Genomic DNA, 24,382 nt, shown 5'->3' with positions numbered 1-24,382 from the left:
CCCCCCCCCCCCACTCCATCAACTGTAACACCTTATCATCATTGCAGGGGGGTACGACATACTGAAACATTTTCCCTCACATCCCCCCGATACATTCCTAAAGAGCTCCAATTATCTCCATCTTATCTATGCTGTTCAGAGTGGACATGGGGAGAAGGGATTTGGGGCCCAAGGACTACATTGCAAAACTACACTTCCCATGCTGCCATGCTGCGGGACAGTTTTTCGACCTGGCCCTGCCAGAGCAATGACAAGAGCAGGAAGAAGAACGCTCTATAAGTCACGTGTCTCTCAGTCCACCGTGGTCGTGGCCGCACCCCTGCCTTGCTCTGTCAGTGGTGGAGTTATACATGCCCTGGCTCCCCTAGTTAACAGACGTTGATCACATTGACATACAAGTAAATCAACTAAGTTTGAGGGCCAAAAAGAGCAAAAACATAAAAGCACAGCATAGGAATGCAGCAACACACACGCAGCCCCATCAAGGGCCCTGCATCATCATCATCATCATCATCATCGCTGTAAACAAAAGAGCAGTATATTTACATGTCATTTTGCAGACGCTTTTTTCCAAAGTGACTTACAGTATTTGTCTAGAGCCCTTTTCACACATAGTTCCCTGTAAATTACATGGAATCCCAACCCCGGGACCGCCAGTGATTTTCACCGTTCACACATGAAGCCTAAGTTTCCATGTTGTGTCTTTTCACACGTCAATGGCATTGCCGGGTTTGCACGAGCTACTTGAATCACGCGTTCAACTGGAGGCAGAACTGGGACGTAGATGTGAATTCGAAGGAGACAGACACGTGAGACGGCCATATGGGGAAGAGCGGCAGTTGCTATGGCCTTTGTTCAGGCACAGATTGCGCGATGCAGGACATCTGTGGGAGGAGATGGTGTGGGTGCTCCGTAATGCGTCTATATCACAAAATGTACATTTGATAAGTAAGTAAGCTAGCTAAGTAAGTAAGCTAGCTAACTATGATTGGAAATGAAGTAGTATCCAGTTGTGGAATTATATTTATCACTACTTTGGCTGATGTGATGTGGGTTAACTAGCCAACTCCGTAACATTAGCAGAGTGAACCAAAAGTACCAAGTGAGAAACTACTCGCTGTGATTGGTTAACTTCTCGCGTCAGACATACAACCCTTTACAAGCCGGACCAGGCAATGCTCATGCTTCTGTTCACACCTAAGCCTTCCCTGTAAATTCCATGGAATCACACATGGTCCTGAGCAGGGAAAATGCCTGAGCGAATTTCCCTGTAAATTGCGTTCACACGTGCCCCTTACCAGGTCAATTCCATGGAATTGAATGGGAAAGCTTGTATGTGCGAATGGGGTTTAAGTAAGTGATCGACAGTCATCTTAAGTTAAACCTTTGATATGAACGAGTGCCATCGGCAGTGACAGTGCTACAGGAAGGAAGAAACGTTTCTCTTCTTTTAGGGGGGTGGAGAGGTCTGTTAGTGGAAGAGCCCAGCTCTACCCTAAAGAGATGTCAGATGACTCGGCCGTCCGGACAGTGGTGGGAAGGGAAGCTCATTTCACCACTGAGGCGCCAAGACAGAGAAGAGCCGTGACTGAGTGGAGGGAACCCTGCGTCCTCGTAGAGATGGCGGTGCCAAGTGGTCAGCAGAGGTGGAAGAACTAAGTGATCGGGCCACTGTGTGTACATCAAACACAATACACACCCATACCAGGACATGTATACACCCAGACAAAACATAGACACTGGGCCACACACAGAGGTCACTCAGGGCATTGTATTATCCAAATTGTGATCTAATATTATTATAATACAATTATCATTAGTCTTCCCTTATACTTGTGTAAAACAGTTTGTGTGTGTGTGTGTGTGTGTGTGTGTGTGTGTGTGTCTTTAGGCCTTTACCCGTTTCTCTCTATTTTTAGGGCCCATTGTGAGATTGTCCTCAGGTGGGAGGACTGTGTGTGTGTGTGTGTGTGTGTGTGTGTGTGTGTGTGTGTGTGTGTGTGTGTGTGTGTAGAGGTCTCAGAGCTCCCCAGGATGCTGTAAATCACTGCCTGCCTGACTGAACAAAGGTCTGTCTTAGCCTGGAGCACAGAACCATTGATCTACCCATCTCTGTCTTTCTTTCTTTCTCACTCACACACTCACTCACACACTCACACACTCACACACTCACACACTCACACACTCACACACTCACACACTCACTCACACACTCACACACTCACTCACTCACTCACTCACTCACACACTCACTCACACACTCACACACTCACAGTAGGTGCAATGTCTTCCAACCAGATGTCAGCCAGTAAACAATGTCCCTCCTTGGAGGAGGAAATGCTGAGAGAAACAACTCAAACAAGTCAAGAGGGTTAAGCTAGGGTCTGTCGTATGTCAGGAGGGTCTGAGTCTCTTATGGCAGGGTAGGGAGAGGGGAGGACATGGGGTTTTACCCACAGAGATACGGGTAAAGTCATTCATTTGTACACCCCCCCATTAACATCATTACATGACTTGTGTGAAATTTTGGAGTAATATTGTGTATTTGGTCCGTGTTGCGTGTTCCGGAGTCAACGACTCAGCATAAGTCGTCCATGTCTCTTTAAGCTGGTCCAGGGTCAGTATCATGATCATTAGTAATACTCTCCATTCACCTACAGTGAATCTGTGGGTTGATCTGGAATGAGCCTGATAGTATCACTTTCCATTCCATTAGCCTATGGTATGTAGCCACAGTATGGACTGATTTATTTACCAAGTTGTTATCCATCTGAAGCATTAGTTAGTGACTGTTTTGGCTTGAATAGCTGTACAATGTGGCTGTCGTGTGAGCTTGCTCGTAGCTTTTTGTGTAATCTCTTTAACAGGTTACACCAGTGTTTCTGTATATGTAGGTATTGCTTATACTTGTGGATTGCTTGTACACATACAACCACTGCATAGTGGTATTTAGGTATGTTTCTCTGGTTAGTTGCGTGTATAACTGCATCTGAAAGAGTTTCAGTGTGAGTGTGTGTGTGTGTGTGTGTGTGTGTGTGTGTGTGTCTATAGGAGAGACAGACAGGGGTGTCCAGTCTGAAGTAAGCATTAGCATTGTGAGAAAGGGAGAGATGTTCTCTCTCATCTTACAGAGAGCAGGCTAAACCTCCATCCCTCTTTCTCTACCTCCATCTCGCTCCTTCTCTTTCTTCACCATCATCTAACCTGTTTCTACTCAAATACTTCAGTCTCTGCACTCTCTTTCCAACTCAAGACGTCTTTCTCGACACATCTCCCTTCACTTTCCTCCTCCTACCTCTGTCCGTTTTTTAAATTTCATTTTTACATTCATCTGCTCGTTATCACCAAATCAGTTGACCTCCCTTCCTCTCTCTACCTGTGTGCTCCGCTCGTTAATATTTTCCCTGCTTCCATATCTACGTGTGTCAAAGTCATTCCTGCATAAGGTGTATCTCCATGTTTGCCTCTCTCTCTCTCTCTCTCTCTCTCTCTCTTTCTCTCCCTGCTCATCGCTCCTCCTTCCCCTGTTCCTCTCACCTCTCTTCCCTGGATTCCTTGGCAGGTCTTGGCTTGTTGTGCAGGAAAGTGGAGGATTCCATGTGCTGTTCTTTTCCCACTCACTTATTCTGCAAGTCACCATTTCTACAGTATCTCTGCATATATACCCCCCCACCCCCCCACACACACACACGGCTTCCCTTTAGATTTGGGCTTTTGAAGAGGATGTTACACAAGCCATCAACAGCAGTGAGAGAGGGACTACTTTAGAACTGTGACTGTGCAGGAAATGTGTGACACGCAAGGGAGGGGAGATGGTGAGTGGGAGCGGTTTATTAAAAGTAGGCAGATATCTCATTCAAAAAGGAACACAGACGACTGTACTCCCTCTCTCTGTGGATGGTTTGTGAACAGGGATGTGTACAGTAGTATACATAGTGTGAGTGCCTGTGTGTATAGGCAAAGGCCTAGAGTTGTTAATGGATAGACATGCACACACACAATCCCAGCGGAGTCAACACACACACACACACCTCATCCGAACTACATGGACATGTGTATGATTGGTGTGCAAGTGTGGAGAGAGAGAGAGAGAGAGAGAGAGAGAGAGAGAGAGAGAGAGAGAGAGAGGAGGGAGCAGGTGTCTTGGAGGAGAATTCTAATTGATTTCTAAATCAAAACCCAGCTGGTATGGAGGCTGGGGCATACAATAGTCTCATGCATGCACACAAACTAGAGTTGCACAATGTACCGGCTCTACAAAAGTACCCTGCTTTGAAGACGGTTCTATACAAAGAGAATGTTGAGCCATGTGACTGCTCGTGACAGTTTATTTTATTACCATAAATGCCTGACACAGTAGGGGGGCAGCGCTCTGCATGCTTAGCGGGCGTGTGTGACTGGGGAAGACAACACTAAACAATCCTACACGCAGCGTTTACAAGGAGGAAAGAGAAGGATGGAAGACGCAAGTGTCGATGCTGGCCGTCCCCAGCTTGTTGATAAAAAGGTTTGACCTCTTCAAGGAGATCAAATCACAACAGGTCAGCGAATAGGACTGATAGCTATGGATATAAAAATCGATCAAATGGATATACATTTTTTATTTTTTATTTAATATGATATTCTTTTACTTTGTCGGATGGTATTTTTGGTTTCCGTAGTATCGTTTAATAATCAAAATCGTATCATCAAAGCCAAATTGTTGGTATCGTGACAACACTAACACACACACACACACACACACACACACACACACACACACACACACACACACACACGCACGCACGCACACTCACTCTCTCTCTAAATCCATCCAACTCCATTTTCTCCTCTAATTCCCCTCCGTTCAGTCTCTCACCACGGCTCTGTCAACTGTCTTGACTTATGTCATTCACTTGCTGCCTTTCCTTCACGACCACACTGATCAATAAGGACTTGGTGGTTGAGACACAGTGAGAGCCTTTTAGTGTTATAAGTGGGGGCAGGCCACTCCGTACAGGGAGTCGTTTCCTATTGGAGCACAACCGTTTGATAGGACACAGGTCTTTTCATAAGTGTTTTCATTCCGTCATGGAGTTTCTTGGGAGAGGCCACGGTTTGGGAGTAAACGTACGCCTGTGTAAAGGGCTGCATTGTTAAGTTGTCTAGGGACTGACGTCATACAGCGTTATCAGCGTTCCTCCCCTTACCTCAGAGCGGGCTTGAGAACCGCCCCGCCCAACATCGGGCAGACTGGCTTGTTGTCTGATTAGAAAATACCTAACTGTGTTGCATACTATACTACCACAGACACTTTTTTGTTTTTTTAAAGGGGAAAAAACTAAATCTAGTTTTGTAGACCTTATTTGTCCAATTTAGCTATAAGTTAGAGTAGGAGAAATGGCTGTTATTAGTGCATACATAGCTATGTATATGTTATGGTACATGTGGGAATACGGTACATGTGAAAACTAGGGTTAGGGTTAGGTGCTAGGGTTAAGGTTAGGGTCAGGGTTAGGGTTAGGCTTAGGCTTAGGGTTAAGGTTAGGATTAGGGTTAGACATGCCAGCATATATCAAGTCACCCTAGCACCTAACCCTAACCCTAGTTTTCCCACATGTACCGTATTCCCACATGTACCGTAACATATATACTCTATCAATCATTAATGGCATCCAATGCCTCACTATGACACTCCATTTATAGCAGATGGGAAAATCTGAGAAAACATCAAACAAAAATGTTTGCACTTATAAATGGAAAGCAAAGATTAGGGGACAAGGTGGAAGCTGTGACATCTCTCTCCCACACGCACAAACATCATCATCGGTTACAGACTTGTACATTGAAATTAGCTGTTGTGTTTCTGCATGCATGCACAATTCGAAAGAGGTGGCCAGAGACAGATACAATAATGACCCCCCTTCAGGTGCACACTTGAAAGTGTGTGTGTGTGTGTGTGTGTGTGTGTGTGTGTGTGTGTGTGTGTGTGTGTGTGTGAGTGTGTGTGTGAGTGTGTGTGAGTGTTGACTACAGCCTGTCAATGACTGCATGTCTATATGTGAGATCAAAAAACAAACTACACAAGACGTGTATTTATGTATGTATGTATGTATGTGTGTGTGTGTGTGTGTGTGTGTGTGTGTCAAGTGTGTGTATTTAGTGTATATGAAAACAGCATTCGGAGGCACAGAGATCTCTCACAGGACAGAGAATCACTCCATTCATGGCTCCAGTCACCACCACCACCTCTCCCCCAGACCCGTGTATTAGCGCTCCAGGGGGTAGAGGGGGTTTAAATGGTCAACACTTCGCCATACAAACACACACACACAGTAGTGTAACTGCATCTCTGTTCGTGTCCCTGCCGGTCCCCTGACCCGTGACATCATCGCCTCCCTCGTCCCGCCGGCCAGCCCCACTGGCTTACTGTCACATGGTTGCTTGGGTCTGAGCCAGGCACTGATTCACAAAAACAGCGCAGAGAAGGCAGACACACAGGCACGCAGACACACACACACAGGCACACACACACACACACACACACACACACACAGAGGGACATCTCTGAGTTGTGGTGGGTGTAATTTCCGTTGTCGTATCTTGAATGGAAGAGGAAAGATGGGCCCTTTTGAAAGAGTGAAAACCCACAAGGCTGTGTGTGGACCACAAAAGTACAAACGCACAGACACACACACATCCAATTCAGTGAGGATTTAATGTCCACTTTAAAGCATTATCTTCTGCCTAGCCATTTGAAGAAGGCCTATGTACAAATCAGAAGAGAGAGAGAGAGAGAAAGGAGCGATGTCAGACATGCTCAAACATGCATTTGTTTTAGGGTTAATAAGATATAAGGGAAACCGGTTCTATGATGGTTGGAAGTTAATGTAAATCAACTGGCATGGGAAAAGGTTTTTCTATGGATGAGGATATGAATAAAAACTATGAAACTAGGCTATTGAAATCATAGATAGTCTCGTCTCATCTCTTAACATTCACTCTTAGACAAGAGTAGTCTAATTCATACACGTCAATTCAGGAACAAAACATGCTGGAAAATGTAGGTAGCCATCATCTGAACTTAAGCAACGTCACCAAGCAGTCACAGCTGAACCCCGAGATGGGACTTTCCAGGTAAAACTGGCCATCAAGGCCTAGGCAACTTCCCGGTTCAGGCAGTTTTATCAAACGCCACGTCGGATCAAGGGCAAACGTCCTTACACAACAATGTCATTTTAAGCGACTGTTACCGATGTTCCTCCCTTAAGTACAGGTTACTTCAATAATATCCACCATGGCAAGACTGCCTGCCCTCCCTTTGAGAACTGTTACTAAAACAAGAAGTTACAAAACATAACCTTAATGACATTCTTAGCCCATACTATGATATAAACGGTGGCAATGATATGATAGGACCGATCTATAATCATTCTCCAATCATATTACTAGCTATTCGTGAGTTTAGAATGAGAAGGTTCTATCTCCGTTTAGAATGATAAGGTTCTATCTCAGTTTAGGGCAGTTCAGAGATATCGAGCGTCAAAGTTTTTACATACCATTATGTTCTGTGAGATGGAACCTTTGTATTTGATGAATTACTAACTCAAAAGTGTCAACATTTTAAAAATAACACCACACAGGCATTAATAAACACCTAATGGATCAGACTATGTAAAAAAAAACTCAATTTTGACAAAAATGGAGATAGAACCTTATAATTCTGACGTCACCAAGTGGTGCAGTGTGGAGTACCCACATCCCAACAGAGGTGTGAGAGGGGTGTATGATCAATTTCCCAATTTTCCAATTTCAAGTGACAACATTTCCCAGGAGAAACACTATAAATAAATAACCGGTAGCACAGATTCCTTAGAAAACAAAAACAAACAAACAAACAAACACCAACAATCTAAGAATCTCACTACTCATTTTTGTTTTGGAAAAATGTTGCCATTTGTTATCAAACAATCAGCCTATGTATCTCTAAACAAAACCGATCACATCAATGTATCATTTCTACTAACTTGTTGTGATGTGTGCGATCATGTAGCCAGGGCAGGCCTGATCGTTGTTTATTATGATCATAATAACATGATCAAGTCTCTGCCTCGGTGAAGTCGTGAGCACAGCCAAGCCAAAGGACTTACCTTGAGTTACTCTCCTGCGAGGAATCGTCAAATCTCAAATGTTGACCGATTCGAATGAGGAAATAGTTGCAGATCGGGGGTTAATCTCTCTGTGGATTCACAAAGGCCTACTATACGGGATAAATAACTAAACAGGACCGAATAGTTTGGACAAGGAGAGACCGTGAGTCCGATTGTCTTCCAATGCGGCACAGGTGGGCAGATCAGCTATGCTCCTTCCTGTTTTTCAGAAGATGAACAACACAATTTTTATTCCCTCCCAGGTCCGTTCCTTGTCTCCCCCTCCCGGTAAACGCGTAGTTCTTGCAGCACCGGTGCTTCAGCCGGTTCGCTGCTTCCCCCAATCCACAGATCTCCCCGGCATGAAACTTCACTGGGCTGTGATTTCACCCGGAAATAGAATAAGTTCCATGATCTGAAACAAACCCTCTCCAACGAATCGTGACGTTAGAATTATAAGGTTCTAGGATCTCCATTTTTGGTCAAAATTGAGTTTTTTTTTAAACATAATCTGATCCATTAGGTGTTTATTAATGCCTGTGTGGTGTTCTTTTTAAAATGTTGGACATTTTTGAGTTAGTAATTCATAAAATACCAAAGGTTCCATCTCACAAAACATAATGGAATGTAAAAACTTTGACGCTCGATATCTCTGAACTGCCCTAAACGGAGATAGAACCTTATAATTCTAAACTCACGATATTCTGATAAATGTATCTCGTGTCTAAAAAAAAAATCACCGAAACACGAGGATAAGCCTTGAGGATTCATTCACTACCATTTGGAGAGAGAACTGTTACATAGATAGACCTACCTAGATATAACGTGGGTTGCCTTAGTTTTGGGCTTCAATGCATAGGGCTAATGATAATATAGTCCTAATACTGTTTGCATGGGACAAGTTTATGAAAATAGATTGAACCACTCGTATGATTATCTTTGTCCCACTTATGGCCGTGATTTACTATGAACTTAATCGGATTCTCAGAACATTAGGCCTACAATGGGTCAGGTAGGCCTACAGCTACATAACGCATCAAATGCAAAGGCTTTAACCCTTAAGGGCGAATGTGTACAACTAATTGATGAGCTCTGTACCCCCCTGGTGGTGAAGATGAGGACACTACAAATGTTCTTCTGGAACCAGACAGCATTTTGTCCATTTCATTTGATTTAATTTCACGAGTTTATTACTAGATGATTTCAGACCAGACGTACGCAAGAGGATTCGTTTGTGGAAAAAAAAAAACTCTGGGGGATATTCCATCAACGTCGCTAAAGGAAAATCTAGGCCTATTTTGATAAGTCTCGCGAGACTTATCATAAAACACAGGCTTATTTTGACAGGTCTCGCGAGACTTATCAAAAAAATAAACCCGGATTTTCCTTTAGCGACGTTGATGGAATACCCCCATGATTGACAAGCGAGGCTTTGATGCACTGAGGGATATGATATCACCTCCTATTCATTTTAAAATAGAAAAACATCTCTAAACATGTTATCTGAGATTAAGTAATTTGGACATTATGTGGATTGTACCAACATGGATTAACTGTTAAACTGGATTAAACAAAGGTGTATCTATTAATCAGGTTGCACAAAAGTTTAAACTTAGTTTTAACCCAATCGTTGTTTAAATGTAATCATTCCTCTAATCTTTTTAATTATTATTATTATTAAATTGATTCTAAACTGCCACTTTGAAATGATAAAATGGCAGCATATCTGCTGTAGAGGGAGCCATGTGAAAATAGTTTTTAAGGAGGTGCTGTACCACCAAGAAGTGGAAATAGAAAGGCTCGGTTAACAATAAAGCACGCTGCAATAAATAAAGCTTTGACGTGCCGTGGCTATAGAAGCCAGGGTGGACACTGGGCTTAGAAACAACATCCAAAGGTAATACATTTCATGATCAAATCAGCCAATCAGCCAGTCCACGAAACATGGAATTACATACTGTATTTGACAGCTTTTACATCTAACATGATTATTCATTACTTTGTAATAGTTTATACATTTAATTGTTTATTTTTAGTTTATATTTTTTATTCCATATGGAGGACACAACACCATACTACCATCAATCATAGATGAATGCATTACATTTACATCATGTAAGTACATACTTACATTTATTAAACCATGTTTAAAATTAGGTGGTGCAATGCAATTCTGACTAGTTTTAATTATGTTTTACAAAATAAAGTCTACTATAGGTCTACTTACTCACCTCAAGGTAATTCCCAAATAGTTGATTTGAGTTGAATTGGCCACATCATTTTTTATTTAGTTGACTTACCCCAATCACTTCCATTCTTTTTTTTTTTTAGCCGTGGCTCAAATTAGTAGTGGCTATTTACAACAACTCTGAACCATGGATTACAGTTTATCCTAGCCCATAGACTACTTACAGGGTAAGGGACAATTTCTCTGGTGTAACACAAAGGTGTAAAAAGAGAACTATGCCTTTAAACCATTATTGTAATGGTAGCGTATCAATGAAGGGCTGCAGTAACTCAACAGGACACTTTGTCTCTGAATATGTGGTATATGCCAGGCGTTCCTTGAGTGCAATACATATTTAAGAGGACTAGAATTACATTGGGCGTGTCACCAAGTTATTGTTAGGTGTAATACCTATTATACCACATGAGGGCAGTACATACACAACATTCATATGGCAGCCTAGTTGGAGCATGAACCTTACTCAAAAAGACTCATACAGGTGGGTAGAGTTTCATTGGGATATCGATCAATTAAAGCCAAAAGTTCTCACTTAGCGAATCAACATTTAAAAGCCATTTCACAGGTATTGAAAAAAAATGACATAGGCTAATGAAAAGGTGAACAATTGTGTAGACTGCTCTATTACACCCCAATTAAACTATATAGTTTAAAGTTCATTGTGATATCTATCTACCCTCATAAGGGTTTCCAAACCATTCCCTTCTATGACTAACGAAATAGATTGTGTTTCAAAGGAGTTCCTCTGCGATGCAGGTCAGGGCTGTGTTATACGTATGTCATATGTCATGTGTCAAATGGCCTACATCAGGCAGGCAGGATTGTAGGCTGCTCCCTTCCAGCCCCCCTCATAACATTCTCATTGTCTGAAATTTGCTTAACATAAGCAGGGCTCAAAGGGAATGCCCTGAGAAGTGTAGTACTGAATCCAGCATGCTTCCATTACAGAGTTATTCTTTATTCGATTAAATGTACCCTAACTCAATCCAAACCTGTTCTCTACATAATCTCATCAGCAGGAGATAAGCGTGTAATAAAAAGCACATTGAACTTGAAAGAGGACCTCATGCGAATGCGTATAATTATGGGTATCAAAATATAATCATTTGTTTAATTGTGAGCTCTTGCCAAGAGGTATGTAATTGCTTGAAAGGAATACGTTCTGGGGCTGTAATTGGATTGTAGTGTGTTTGAGATCTGAGATGTGATGAGGTTGGGGTAAACGCTTGATTGGGAAGGCGGAGCCCCGAGGTCAGGCCAAAGGCTGAACTTCCTGTTTCGTGTCAGTATGTGGCCAATTGAGAGACGGAATCACTCAAGAGACTTTGTCATCTTTTTCTGAGGGTAGGCCTACTGCCATCTGGCACAGAAGCTTAGGCATATTGAGATAAAGGACCTATAAGAACTGACATAACATGTCATAACATGTAAATAATGTTGTAATCAACATGCTGCGAGAATTATTGTTATTCCCATTATCCTTATTGACTTGCCCAATTACCTAGTGCCATGTCTCTACATTCAGGTCATTGACCAACCTTGGTCTGGACGTGCTGGAGGCTGGAGCTTTAATGAAGCTTGTCAACACACAGTGGGGCAATTCAACAACATGTCTGAAGTGTGCCCTATAACTATGGGATAATCTGCTTGTAAACATGTAGCCCCCATTCCTTCAGGGATATGGAGTGAGGTGAAAATACTTACCAGATAGTCAACAAACTTCTTTAAAGGACAGTTAATGCTTTTGTATCTTCGGTTGAAACTGGATGACATTGCTGTTGTGGCAAAGATGGCACCATGCAACCAGAGGTATATAAAGTAATAAATATGTGCGTGCCTCCTAGTAATGTGTGATAGTTCCCAATCCAGATGCATTATGGACAAATAGCAGAAATAAACAAGTAACATCACAATATACTTGTGTTGGGCTTTAATGGGCCCCAACGGCCTCTGGTGTAAGATTTGATCAATGTAAATGTGGAAATGACAGTATAAGCCATTCCATGCCAACTCACCGGAAGTTTTTCCCGAAGCACAAGAAGGGGAAGAGGTTAAAAATAGACTCCATCACTGAGCACCATGGGAAAGGGACTCGCATCTAAAAAACCGACAAAGCAATTTAGAGTTCATAATCAAGAGAAGGGAAATGGGTTTTGAAATGGGTTTGGTCGCATTTTCATTCACAAACAAGCCGGGGGCCAATTATGCTGTTCAAAGGTAAAGCACCTGCCAAATGATGTCTAAAGGTGGACAATTGATTAATCGCCTATCGCATGATGTTTATAGAAGGTTACTTAATTTAAATGCTTAAATGCTTAAATGTCCTGCAGAAAGCATAAGCCTAATTTATAAGGGTATACATCCCGACTATGATCAATCGTTGCTGTCTCGTTGATTGCAAGGATGCGGACTGTTATCGGTCAATGCATAAATAATAAATACATTTTCAATGAAACCATCCCTGTCTTTTCACATGGCATATGCCAATGAACATGTATTATTGTAGGCTTTAAGGTTTTGTGTTGAATAGATTGTATTTATGATATTACTGCATATTGGGTAATTCAAAGTGCTATCCCCCCAAAAAAAATGCAATGTCAATTTGTTAAAGTTTTAGCCATAATCATCATCACATTGTAGCATTACAATAACTATCATAGAAAAGTCAATGATTTGACACATTTCGAGACGCGAAAATAATGTCAGATTATTAAAACTCTTGGACCTGACGGAGGTTCTTCTACAGTTGTTGGCCTATTTGACAGTAATGAAGTTCCATCATTTTATTAATAAATTAAATCCATAACTTAATTTTAAGCGCCACCTTGAATTTCTGCAGTGGCCTATTTGGAGATGCGCACCGTGCTTGGACAGTGACGCGCGGTGACATTTCGATGGCCCCAGTGTGGCGGAGTGCACAGAGAGGTCGGTGCCTGATGTTCCTCCGGGCAGACGTTCAGCCATTCTCCGTGAGTGGATGACAACTTCATTCTGCGTATTAATAGTCATTTATTTATAGACGTTTTATGACCTTCTGTCTTCTTTTGGCCAGGGGCCCTGTCAACAAACGCGCGCGTGTTTTCCTATTTATAAACTATATCCTGGTGTATCAAAACATTACGTCATGATCATTTTGTTTTATAGGAGAATGATTTCACGTAGGGTTAATCTGTTCTTTATCTGGGCTGTCATTAGGATAAAAAAAAATAAAAAAACGGAAAACAGTAGGTTTCATTGGAAATTTACCAAAGGATGATTCCCAAAGTCAATATAGGACAAAGCGCTTGGACCACATTAATATTTCTGCTGAAAAGGGGGGGGGGGCTCAAGTTGATGTTAACAATTGCCGGATTTTCTGCGAATCAAATCTTTGCATATTTTCCTGTTTCGAGCTGGTGTGTATACCAAACAGTGGTGACCCCTGAACTCTCCTTTTCAATGGGGTTGGGGTGATGTGCGCCGCGTCCAAATGGAAACGGTTGCGCTTCAATCTCAAACATTTCTCAAGAATGTCAGGAATTCAATTGTGTGCGAGGAGCATTGGGAAACCGGCAACCTGTGTGTGACTCGGGTGGCTGGGTCACCTCGACAGTGCCCTAGCGTGCACACCTCACGAGCCGGCGCACGAACGCGTTCCCGTTGGAGTACGGGACGTCCCAGGTACGCCTGACGGAGAAGGGGTGGAGATGGGTTTGGGACGCCAGGGTCAAATGTGTTCTGTGAGAATGATTTGACCTCGTTCGTCTTGTTGATTATAATCTGTCATCCCCGAGAGCCCAACAAAGGAGTACAATCACAGCTTATTCACTGCACTGCGCGCAATGGAAAGACACGTAGAAACAAAACCATGCATACAGTAGGCGATGTTAAACCTTTTCACCTCATCATGAAATAATAAACAAATAATATAAACCCATGCATACATACTTAGAACATACTCTCTCTCTCTCTCTCTCTCTCTCTCTCTCTCTCTCTCTCTCTCTCTCTCTCTCTCTCAGTTAGCCTATATACAGTATGTGCCTCTCTCTCTCTCACACACACACACACACACACACACACACACACACACACACACACACACACACACACACGGTACCTGTCTTTTTCCCAACATAATCTCCAACAGAATCTGGGATAATTTCTGCAGATCAAGGAAATAAGGTCTCACACAGAACGTATTATTTAGTCTGCAGAAACGATCTTAACGTATTAATTTGAAGGTGGGGTTCCTTGTTCCTTGTACACATTGTTCCCATTTGAGAGCATTATATTAAAAAAAAGTGTATAATGAATATGTTCCATATCTTGACTGTTCAAATAAGATTCACATATATAGGCCTAATGTGATTGTTGTGAACAATGTATTTGGCCTACCAATAGCCAACTTTACGCATAGATGTCCATGTCTAATTGCACACCATTGAGAAAAGCATGATGAGGGCCCTAATTTGACCCTAATGTCAACATTCACACTGCGTCTTCGAAAATTAACATGAATGAACCATATAGCCTATAATATGTGTTTACATATAGTAATTAGATCAATATACCCCCAAAACGTTTTAAAAATAGGCTATTCAATGGACATGGTGGAGACTATAGGAGCATGGACATATGGACATGTCGTGAGTTTAGAATGATAAGGTTCTATCTCCGTTTAGGGTAGTTCAGAGATATTGAGCGTCAAAGTTTTTACATTCCATAATGTTTTGTGAGATGGAACCTTTGTATTTTATGAATTACTAACTCAAAAATGTCAACATTTTAAAAATAACACCACACAGGCATTAATAAACACCTAATGGATCAGATTATGTAAAAAAAACTAAATTTTGACAAAAATGGAGATAGAACCTTATAATTCTAACGTCACGATGTCTTGTGGGAACCTTATATTTCTGCCTGCACCCATCAACATGCTTCTATAACTTCCTGTCAGGCGGCACAACTTTGCTGAAGTCTGTTATTGTTATGAGAAGTGATCACGCGACTCGCGTCTTTCAAAGTTTAAGCACACGAAAGAGAGATGATGATTATTATTATTATTATTATTAATAATAATAATAATAATAAGTATTAATAATAAAGGAATAACTGGAAACAACCGCGTATAGGCTATCGCTGTAACTAACACTGAATAATGCAGATATGTGGCTGTCAAACTTGATTCCACTGTAATACAATTGACTAAGTGTTAATTATTTCGCTTTGCCCATTACATCATCGGTACAGTGTGATTTTAGATCGTTTTCCAGGTATATTAGCGACTCGTCACTCAGGTTAGCAACATTACTACCATGGGCACACGTCTCAAATAAAAAAGTGAAGCAATCAAGCTAAAAAGAAACATCTACAATAATTGTAATTACTTGTCTCCTGCTCCAATACGGACTTGTTTGTCGCCAAGAGGCTTCATTGTCATGTCGTGACGTTAGAATTATAAGGTTCTATCTCCATTTTTGTCAAAATTGAGTTTTTTACATAATCTGATCCATTAGGTGTTTATGAATGCCTGTGTGGTGTTATTTTTAAAATGTTGACATTTTTGAGTTAGTAATTCATACAATACAAAGGTTCCATCTCACAGAACATAATGGAATGTAAAAACGTTGACGCTCAATATCTCTGAACTGCCCTAAACGGAGATAGAACCTTAGAATTCTAAGCTCACGAAGTGCGTTTATTTATTTTATTGGAAAGCACATTTGGCCAGCATTAGCCTATAGCCAAAGAAGACCAGAGGAACACTCCGAGTGAGTGACGAAGGATTTGAATACAAACTGTGGATTGTTCTGGGTCATTTTTTATTTTGATAGGGCCTACAAAACAATGTCTCTGAGTCTTTCTGTTCATAGACTGCATAGAGGAGGATGCTATCCGGCTAGAGATATGCAGATATATCCTAGATAGGCTAAATCATACTTGTTTGCCTTTAGAACATTATTATGCCTATATGGCGATGACATCTTCGTCCTGCTAAAACTTGCTGCTTGTTTGATCTTCATGTGTTGATATTTCGCAGACCCGTTGATTCCAGAAGGACCAAAACTAAATCGTTTTTAAAATCATGTTATTGTTTCAACACAAACATGTACTGAGTTTGGATTTACTTGGAGGACTGGCTGCATTTTCACTCTGTGTTGATTCAATTGTGTATGGTAAGCCTACAGATAAGAGTAGTGGCCGTAGTGGCCTATATTAGAGTAGCCAGATAGCCTATGAAGGAGGGTGTTAGGATTATATCAAAGTGTAATTAATATAACATGTTAAAATGGGTTTGAAATCCATTGAAACAACGACCTCAAAAAGACGTATTTTCAACGTCAAGTCTCTAAAGATTCACTTAGGGCTCTTTATTGGCCCTCCGAGTATTTGCTCTATGATTATCTCATCATGAATAGCGTATATATCAATATTTTTGCTGAGAGAGAGAAAATGTCTAATTTAATACTAAAACTCAGTTGACTCCTGGTACACTTCATGCAAAGGCCTGGCAGAGTTGCGTGCACTGCGCCCAGAGATGTCACTGCAGCCTATAAGTAGGCCTAGCCTATAACTGCGCCCTCTCTGCATATAGATTTTTGCATTTTTCTCCATGTGTGAATGCAGACTTCCTTGAATTGCCCAAATGTGAATTCACTCACGTATAGGCCTATTAAAGTGATAAGATGATTGTGAGTTTTGCATGAGGGTATAGGCCTGGGAAAATATGAATATAAGGGCATGGCCGGCCGGCCTTTTCCTCAGGGTTGTGATTTCTGGAAGCACTGTAAACTTTCACAAATAAATGTAAAGGCTGACACACCGTATGACATGTATTAAACATCTATGCATGGTTGGGTAGTTTTGAATAGGCAACTATAACTGCATTAAAAGGGGGGGGAGAATATACAGTAAAAGACCAACGCTATTTTCCAACCCCAGTCATAGCAACGACCGTCCCTTTGTTCCTGTTCCCCATATGCTGTGTGACACTCAGACTATTTTTGACCATTTTCGAGTATAGCGAGGAATTCCTGATTCGGGCTCGTCTTATCTCCCGCAGCCCTGGGGACATCCTGCATGCAGGCCCATTGTTCACGGCCGCCCCGCTGAACTGTCAACCTTTCTGCTCAAATGCACACCTGCCTGTGTGTGTGTGTGTGTGCGCGTGTGTGTGTGTGTGTGTGTGTGTTTGTGTGTGTGTGCGTGTGTGTGTGTGTGTGTGTGTGTGTGTGTGTGTGTGTGTGTGTGTGTGTGTGTGTATTTGGGTAGACCTATGTCTGTGCGTAAAACTGTTTGGGTGCCTGTTTAGAGAAATAGCTATTGTAATATCTTGTTTTAAAATGCAACATTTGGTTCAAGTTTGTAGTTTACGTGACTTTAACGATCGTAAATACACACAAAACAAACTCGAACATCGCAAGAACGAAACATTTGTTTCTTGCCTGAAAAACCTTGACTCAAAAGTGCGCAGAATAGATATAGTCACCATCTATAATAATTGTAGCCTATAGCCGTTCTTGCACCTCTAAAAAAAATATATATTGTGTTAAATAGCCTATTATCACTTTTATTGTTGCTAATAATAGGCTAACAATAGGCTAATCATATCGACGACAACAAACATGGCTGAAACATGCCTTATTTCTCGTGAAACATCTATGTATTATTCCTAGAAGCTTGTTTGGAATACACTGCCCTTGCAAACGGGCCCTTATCTCCTCGTTGTTTACAAAACATTAATGTGAGGAAGCAGAACATATATACAGCTACTTTCCAACCTTGTATTATCATTCCCTGGCGCACCGAGGATAGAGACGTCAGTCGATGCGGCCGCGCTGTGGTGAAAGGTGCGCGCTGTTCCGGTTCGTTCTACAAGGCATGGGGATGGGTCTGATCGGGGATGGGACCATGGGGATGGGTCTGATCGGGGATGGGACTGGTCGGGGATGGGACCATGGGGATGGGACTGGTCGGGGATGGGACCATGGGGATGGGACCATGGGGATGGGACTGGTCGGGGATGGGACCATGGGGATGGGACCATGGGGATGGGTCTGATCGGGGATGGGACCATGGGGATGGGACTGATCGCCAATTGACTTCGCTGAACAGGACTGCATAACGTTTCGCCCACTTTATGAACAAGTGTGTTTTTTTTCTGTCGCTGGGAGCTGTATTCCCCAAACGAAATACAAGTTATGACAGTTTTAGTAAACATAATTGTAATATCTGCAGATTCTTCTTCTGCAGGCCTAATGCATGTGCTAAATCAAGAAATAGTGACGTTATAATTATATGGTTCTACCTCAATTTTTGTCCAAATTGAGTTTTTTACATAATCTGATCCATTAGGTGTTTATTAACGCCTGTGTGGTGTTATTTTTTAAATGTTGACATTTTTGAGTTAGTAATTCATAAAATACAAAGGTTCCATCTCACAGAACATAATGGAATGTAAACACTTTGACGCTCAATATCTCTGAACTGCCCTAAACGGAGATAGAACCTTATAATTCTAAGCTCACGAAATGTTAATGATTTTTATTTTTTTTTATTTTACAATAGGCCTTCATAGGCTACACCATCTGCATAGCAACTTAGAAAATATGCTCAAAGTCATGTATCCTCTCAGTTCTTCAAATGCAATGACTTATTTTTCTTTTGGAGTTTTAAGACTGTAGACTAGTTCTTAATGCGTGATTTTTTTTTACCAGACCATAAGAAAATAGAGTTGGAACACAATTTCCCCACTGGTCATAACTGGCTTGATGATAGTTGAGGGATGCTCAACCGGTAGTTTTACTCCATCTACTCTCCATAGGCCCATAATAATAGGCATCTTGTGGAATTTTTAAATGTAATCGTAGGATCTATGGTATGATTATCTAAAATACATTAAGGAACGTTAACTGGTATAGTCCAATTGCACCAATGTTACACCTTTTATCGACAATTTGAAACAACACTCGATGGTCATGCATTTCATTTATAGGCTATGATCCATAGATGATATGAAAGTGTCATCTTTGCTCAACGAACGGTTCCCACAGCAGCTATTGAATAAAACAAAAGAAGCTCGATAACATCGAATTTCCGGGAAGTTATTCACAGTGCCTTTTTACGCTTAAACCGTCAAGCAAACAGTTTCCCAATACAGTCATTTGAGTTGGTGCACTTAAATTTACGCCATTGCCCCTCTATTGGAACCTAAGGGGGGGGGGGGGAGATCACTCTAATCACATACTCATACCATGTTACCGAGAAGTTAAGGAGCTTTTCACTTCACTTATCCGGCTTTTCACGTGGTAACTACGAGGCTTTACATATAGCCAAGATGATTCGCCTATGACCGAGGCTTAAAAAAAGGCATAATGCGTAACAGTCGTAAATGTGGCTATTGTCGACGGCTGAACAGAACATTCTATATTCATTCACGAATCTCATATTGGCCATGTGTGGCCATAATATACGACCCACCACAAACCCAACATTTCAATAGGCTGTATGCTTAATATGCATGTCTAGAAATGAGACGTATATGAGGCCAAGGAAGGATGATATGGCGTTGTTTGACAGTTCGTGACTTTAGCATTATAAGGTTCTATCTCGATTTTTGTAAAAATGTAGTTTTTTTTTACATAATCTGATCCATTAGGTGTTATGCCTGTGTGGTGTTATTTTTTTAAAATGTTGACATTTTTGAGTTAGTAATTAATAAAATACAAAGGTTCCATCTCACAAAACATAATGGAATGTAAAAACTTTGACATGACATAATCAATAACAAAAGGTTAAATCGTACTGCGCCAATGCTAATAGGCCGATACATAATATGAATGATATTCATAATAATCATAACCAAAGTGTTATCTGATCAAAACAGTGCAAATGATAGGCCTATGGAATGATCAGTCCTTATTAATGAGTCCCCGAAGCTCACTCAGTGTGGGCCTATGTGTTGTGAAAGTGATAATAGGCAACCATGGTCTCACACGGCAGACGTCAGAATCCGACGTTTATGGACAAACGTCGAATTCTGACGTGAGATTGCATTCCAAACGTCATCTTAATTTCTAGTTATAGTTTCATTGATAGGCATAAAGTTCTAAAATGTAGGCTTTAAACGTTTACAACGCATCATGCCTATATTATTTGGTATTTGGTGGTAACGGTTGTGATGTGACATTGTTCACTGACCCAGTAAAAGATGCGCGACAGGCCTGAGTGAAGCTTTTTTGTTTATGGCTCTGTGTTGTGGCTGGCATATCCAAGTGGCTGTATATATCCACTGTTTGATCGTATAGGCCTATTTTGAAATCGTCTGAAATTAAATGCATCCGGGTAGTATTCTTTTAGTGGCTGGAATGTTAACGTTATATACATTGGAAATATGCAGGAATTGGTGGCCCAAAACTACAAGCACATGGCCAAGCACAAAATTAGGAAGCCAAATACACATTGTAAAATATTCACGTATGTGGATGACAATCCTCAGATCAGAATATTGCAGCGATGAACATCGAATTTAGAACGAACGCATTCTCTTAAACATAGGCCTACAGGCTATATCTTTTTAATCTTTCTTTTTTTTGGGGGGGGGGGGGGGGGGGGGGGGGGAGAGAGACGTTTTTAATGTATCCCTGACCGCTTCCAACCTCAAAAACACTTTCTGGACCAGAGATTGCTTATGAAGAAATAATCGCTCTGCATAAGCAACACACACAAAGACATATTGTCGTGGCGACTCATGCTCACTTCAGCAGCATCCAAGTCTGAGAACTTCACCCCTTGAGCAACGACTACCAAAACAAGCCTAAAAACCTTCACAGCGTCACAGATTTCCCCTTCTTCTTACATGTTTTCCAGTTACACTATCCTAAACTAAAGAGACATGCAGCGGAAACACGAAAATTGTGATATGGCACTTAATTTCCATTTTGACCGATGGTTTGTATACAATACCAGTCCAGCTATATGGCCTTGGCCTTGTTGTGTTCATTAAATAGCTATAAGGATCATGGTTTTTGCACGTAGACCAACTCCAACTATTATGTATCACCATGTATGTAAACAAAGAGAGGTTAGCCTATATTATGTATATATCATAATAATAATAATAATAATAATAATCTAATTATTACTTGTTGTTACTAAGCCTAACCCTAATTATATAATCTATAAGGGAAGCCTCAGCACGATTTAGAGTTTGACTTTGTGCACGACAAGTTGAAGCAATTTCATGGACACAATTTCACTTGAACTTACATCTGATGTATGCATATAGTTGAGCCTTTGGCCATATTAGTTATGCCAATATAGATTATATTGTCGTTAAGTTGATTGAATAGATATCATAAAGTGGTTTATAAAAATTCGAACAAATAAAGATTACGATCACGACCAATGTATTACTTTGAAAGAAATAAGTTTATTAAGAAATTCACAAAACTAGAAAAGAGGGGAAAGTGCTAATTTAACATGGTCCCGCAGCATGAGAGACAAAATAATTACGTTTATAAAAAATAAGAAAGGTTAAAAAAATAAATCCGCAACTGGGTTGATGTTATTGCAAACTATCACTGGTTGGTCAACAATGCCTAAAATGTCAATGTAAAATATATTTTATTTGTCTTGCTCTGACGGTGCCCCCCACCTGACCTGCCCCCCCGTGTAAGAACTTTGACACGATATAAAAACAGATAACAGCAATCATCATTTCACCTTGTCTGGTTGATGTCCGCTCAGGGCACGTTATTAGTTTGAAGTGGTAATTCAATTAGCACATTAATGCTTAGGCAGTGTTTTGAATTCCAAAACGGGCGAGGTTTTGTTTTCACGTTTCAATTGGCAATTATACATGTACATATATAGTTGTGTCACGTAAAAATTGACATAACTCATTACGCATACCCATCACACACACATCGAATTAGTTGCTCTCCCCTTGAATTGGGAATTAGTCGGATTTTTTTTTGTACAAATGTAGACTGTCTACCATACTAAAAGCACGGCCTTCCGTCCAAGGCCAACCTGATGGGCGCACGAAACGGCCCTCAAAAAGTTCTGCTACCTCGTGCGCGTCCCAGTGGCTCCTTTACCTCAATTGTTCCAGTTTTTAAAAACTCTCTCAGCCATCTCCACTCTTGAATATTTCCACTCCCAATATGCTTTCAGCCCATTATTTGGATCAAAATTGTCTAAACAATGCTTCTGCTTGTGGTTTGAAAAAAATAGAAAAAAATATTTCAGTCCATTTTTTTCAGTCCATTTTTACAAAACTTTTTTTTACAAAAAATGTAACATTTAAATGTCAATCCTCGTGTGTAACGCGGAGTGTTTGCTCTCGTGATCCCAGTATGAACAGTGCATCATGGAGAGCTCGGCGGGCTGGCGGGAGCAGGCGAACTGGAGGCCCCCCGCTCCGTTGCTGGAAGAGACCGGGGGAGGTGGCGCGGTGGCCGGGCTCAGTTGCTGAGGGTGGTGGGCGACGTGCGGGTGGTGGTGGTGGCCCATCCCGTTATAAGAGTTCACCATGGGCAGCGACATGCTCTGCACCCGGGAGTAAGGGTTGTAGGAGGAGGGAGCGGACAGTCCTTTCACGTTCACCGGACTCACGTTGCCACTGGCCATCTGGCAGGACGTGTAGGACATGGGGGTGGGCGGCTGGCCCAGTGACCAGGAGTTGTTCATGAAGCTGGACTGCAGGTACTTCGGGGGGGACAGGTAGCCGTAGCCGTCGGTGCCGAAGAGGGACTTCCCCGGCTGGAAGTGGGTCGGCGGGGGTCTGAAGGGCCGCTTCATTCTCCTCCGTCTCCTGTAGTTCCCCTTCTCGAACATGTCCTCGCACGCCGGGTCCAGGGTCCAGTAATTCCCCTTCCTCTCACCGCCCCCCTCCCGGGGCACCTTGATGAAACACTCGTTCAGACTCAGGTTGTGTCGGATGCTGTTCTGCCAACCTTTCTTGTTCTTCTCGTAGAAGGGGAACTTTGTGATGATGTACTGGTAAATACCAGATAGAGTTAAGCGCTTCTCGGAACTCTCCCGAATGGCCATGGCGATGAGAGCGACATATGAGTACGGGGGTTTCTGGGACGGGTCCGTCTTCTCCGAGCTCTTCTGGTCCGGGTTGACAGGTTCGTCTTTGGGTCGCTCTCCTTTCTCCTTGGCCGTGTTGGTGTCGTGGACCATCAACGCCATTGCCTCTTCCTCGGCGTTTTGGTAAGTGGCCATCATTACGCACACGAACTAACGCAAAAAAACAAATACAGCACAAATATATGGAAAGAAAGCTATTATATGCACTTTCTTTAGAGGCACAGCATGGATAAGGTGAAAAACAATAACCGTAGCCTCGCCGAGATGCACCCCACAGCACAGGACTCAAAAGCTGGCTCCAAATCGCAGAGAAATCCGTCGTTTGTGCCACAGTTCAAGACTTGATATGCACTCTTCGTTGCGCACAGATACTTCTTACACTGGTTTCTGATGGAGGGAGCGAAGCAGGTTATGGTTTAGTTCCTGCACTAGCCCAACCCTTTTCTCTCAATTTTTTTCTCTCTCAGATATCTGTGAGCGTAGTTCCCCCTCGCTTTGCTTTGCGCGACGTAGACGTAGTGCTTCATGATTTGTGAGCGTTTCTCCAGTTCCGCCTCCGCTAACAGTCGCTCAACGTCACAAAATCAAATTAATTTTCATAACTACACCACGGGAATATTAACATTTGTCGGTTTTGATATCAATAAATATGCATACATAAATAAATAAATAAATACATACATACATATACGACTCGTTGTCATTGGATAGAAAATAGAGGGAAAGGTATAGGGATTGTTATGTAAAAGAAACGATTACAAGCAAGACATCTTTAAGGTAATTGTTTTAATGTTTTAGCCTACAGTATATATGCCTTCATTCGAGCAACAAGACACGTGTCAATGTTCCATGGAACTGCACAGCACTGATGTGGAGATGAAATAGCCAGTTATGCAGCGTCACGTGTTTTGGGTTAGCTACCTTCGAC

General features: G+C 41.7%; 2 protein-coding genes across 2 annotated transcripts in view; both read right to left on the bottom strand.

Annotated features, from left to right (window-relative positions):
* pik3cb (phosphatidylinositol-4,5-bisphosphate 3-kinase, catalytic subunit beta) overlaps positions 1 to 8,254 on the bottom strand; it is a 58,396-nt gene extending 50,142 nt beyond the window's left edge. The window contains 1 exon segment of the mRNA XM_080547258.1: positions 8,130 to 8,254. The gene's annotated coding sequence lies outside the window, so the exon portion shown is untranslated.
* A 14,408-nt stretch (positions 8,255 to 22,662) lies between these two features.
* Positions 22,663 to 23,592, bottom strand: foxl2a (forkhead box L2a; the record flags this gene model as incomplete). The annotated part of the gene is made up of 1 exon (XM_080547475.1): positions 22,663 to 23,592. The coding sequence occupies one exon, from the start codon at positions 23,590 to 23,592 to the stop codon at positions 22,663 to 22,665; it is 930 nt and encodes a 309-aa protein (XP_080403601.1).
* Between the last annotated feature and the right edge of the window lie 790 nt (positions 23,593 to 24,382).

The sequence above is a fragment of the Nansenia antarctica genome (genome assembly GCF_963989245.1).
Source record: "Nansenia antarctica genome assembly, chromosome: 17".
NCBI classification, from domain to species: Eukaryota; Metazoa; Chordata; class Actinopteri; order Argentiniformes; family Microstomatidae; genus Nansenia; species Nansenia antarctica.
This window is presented reverse-complemented; position numbering and strand designations above follow the sequence as displayed.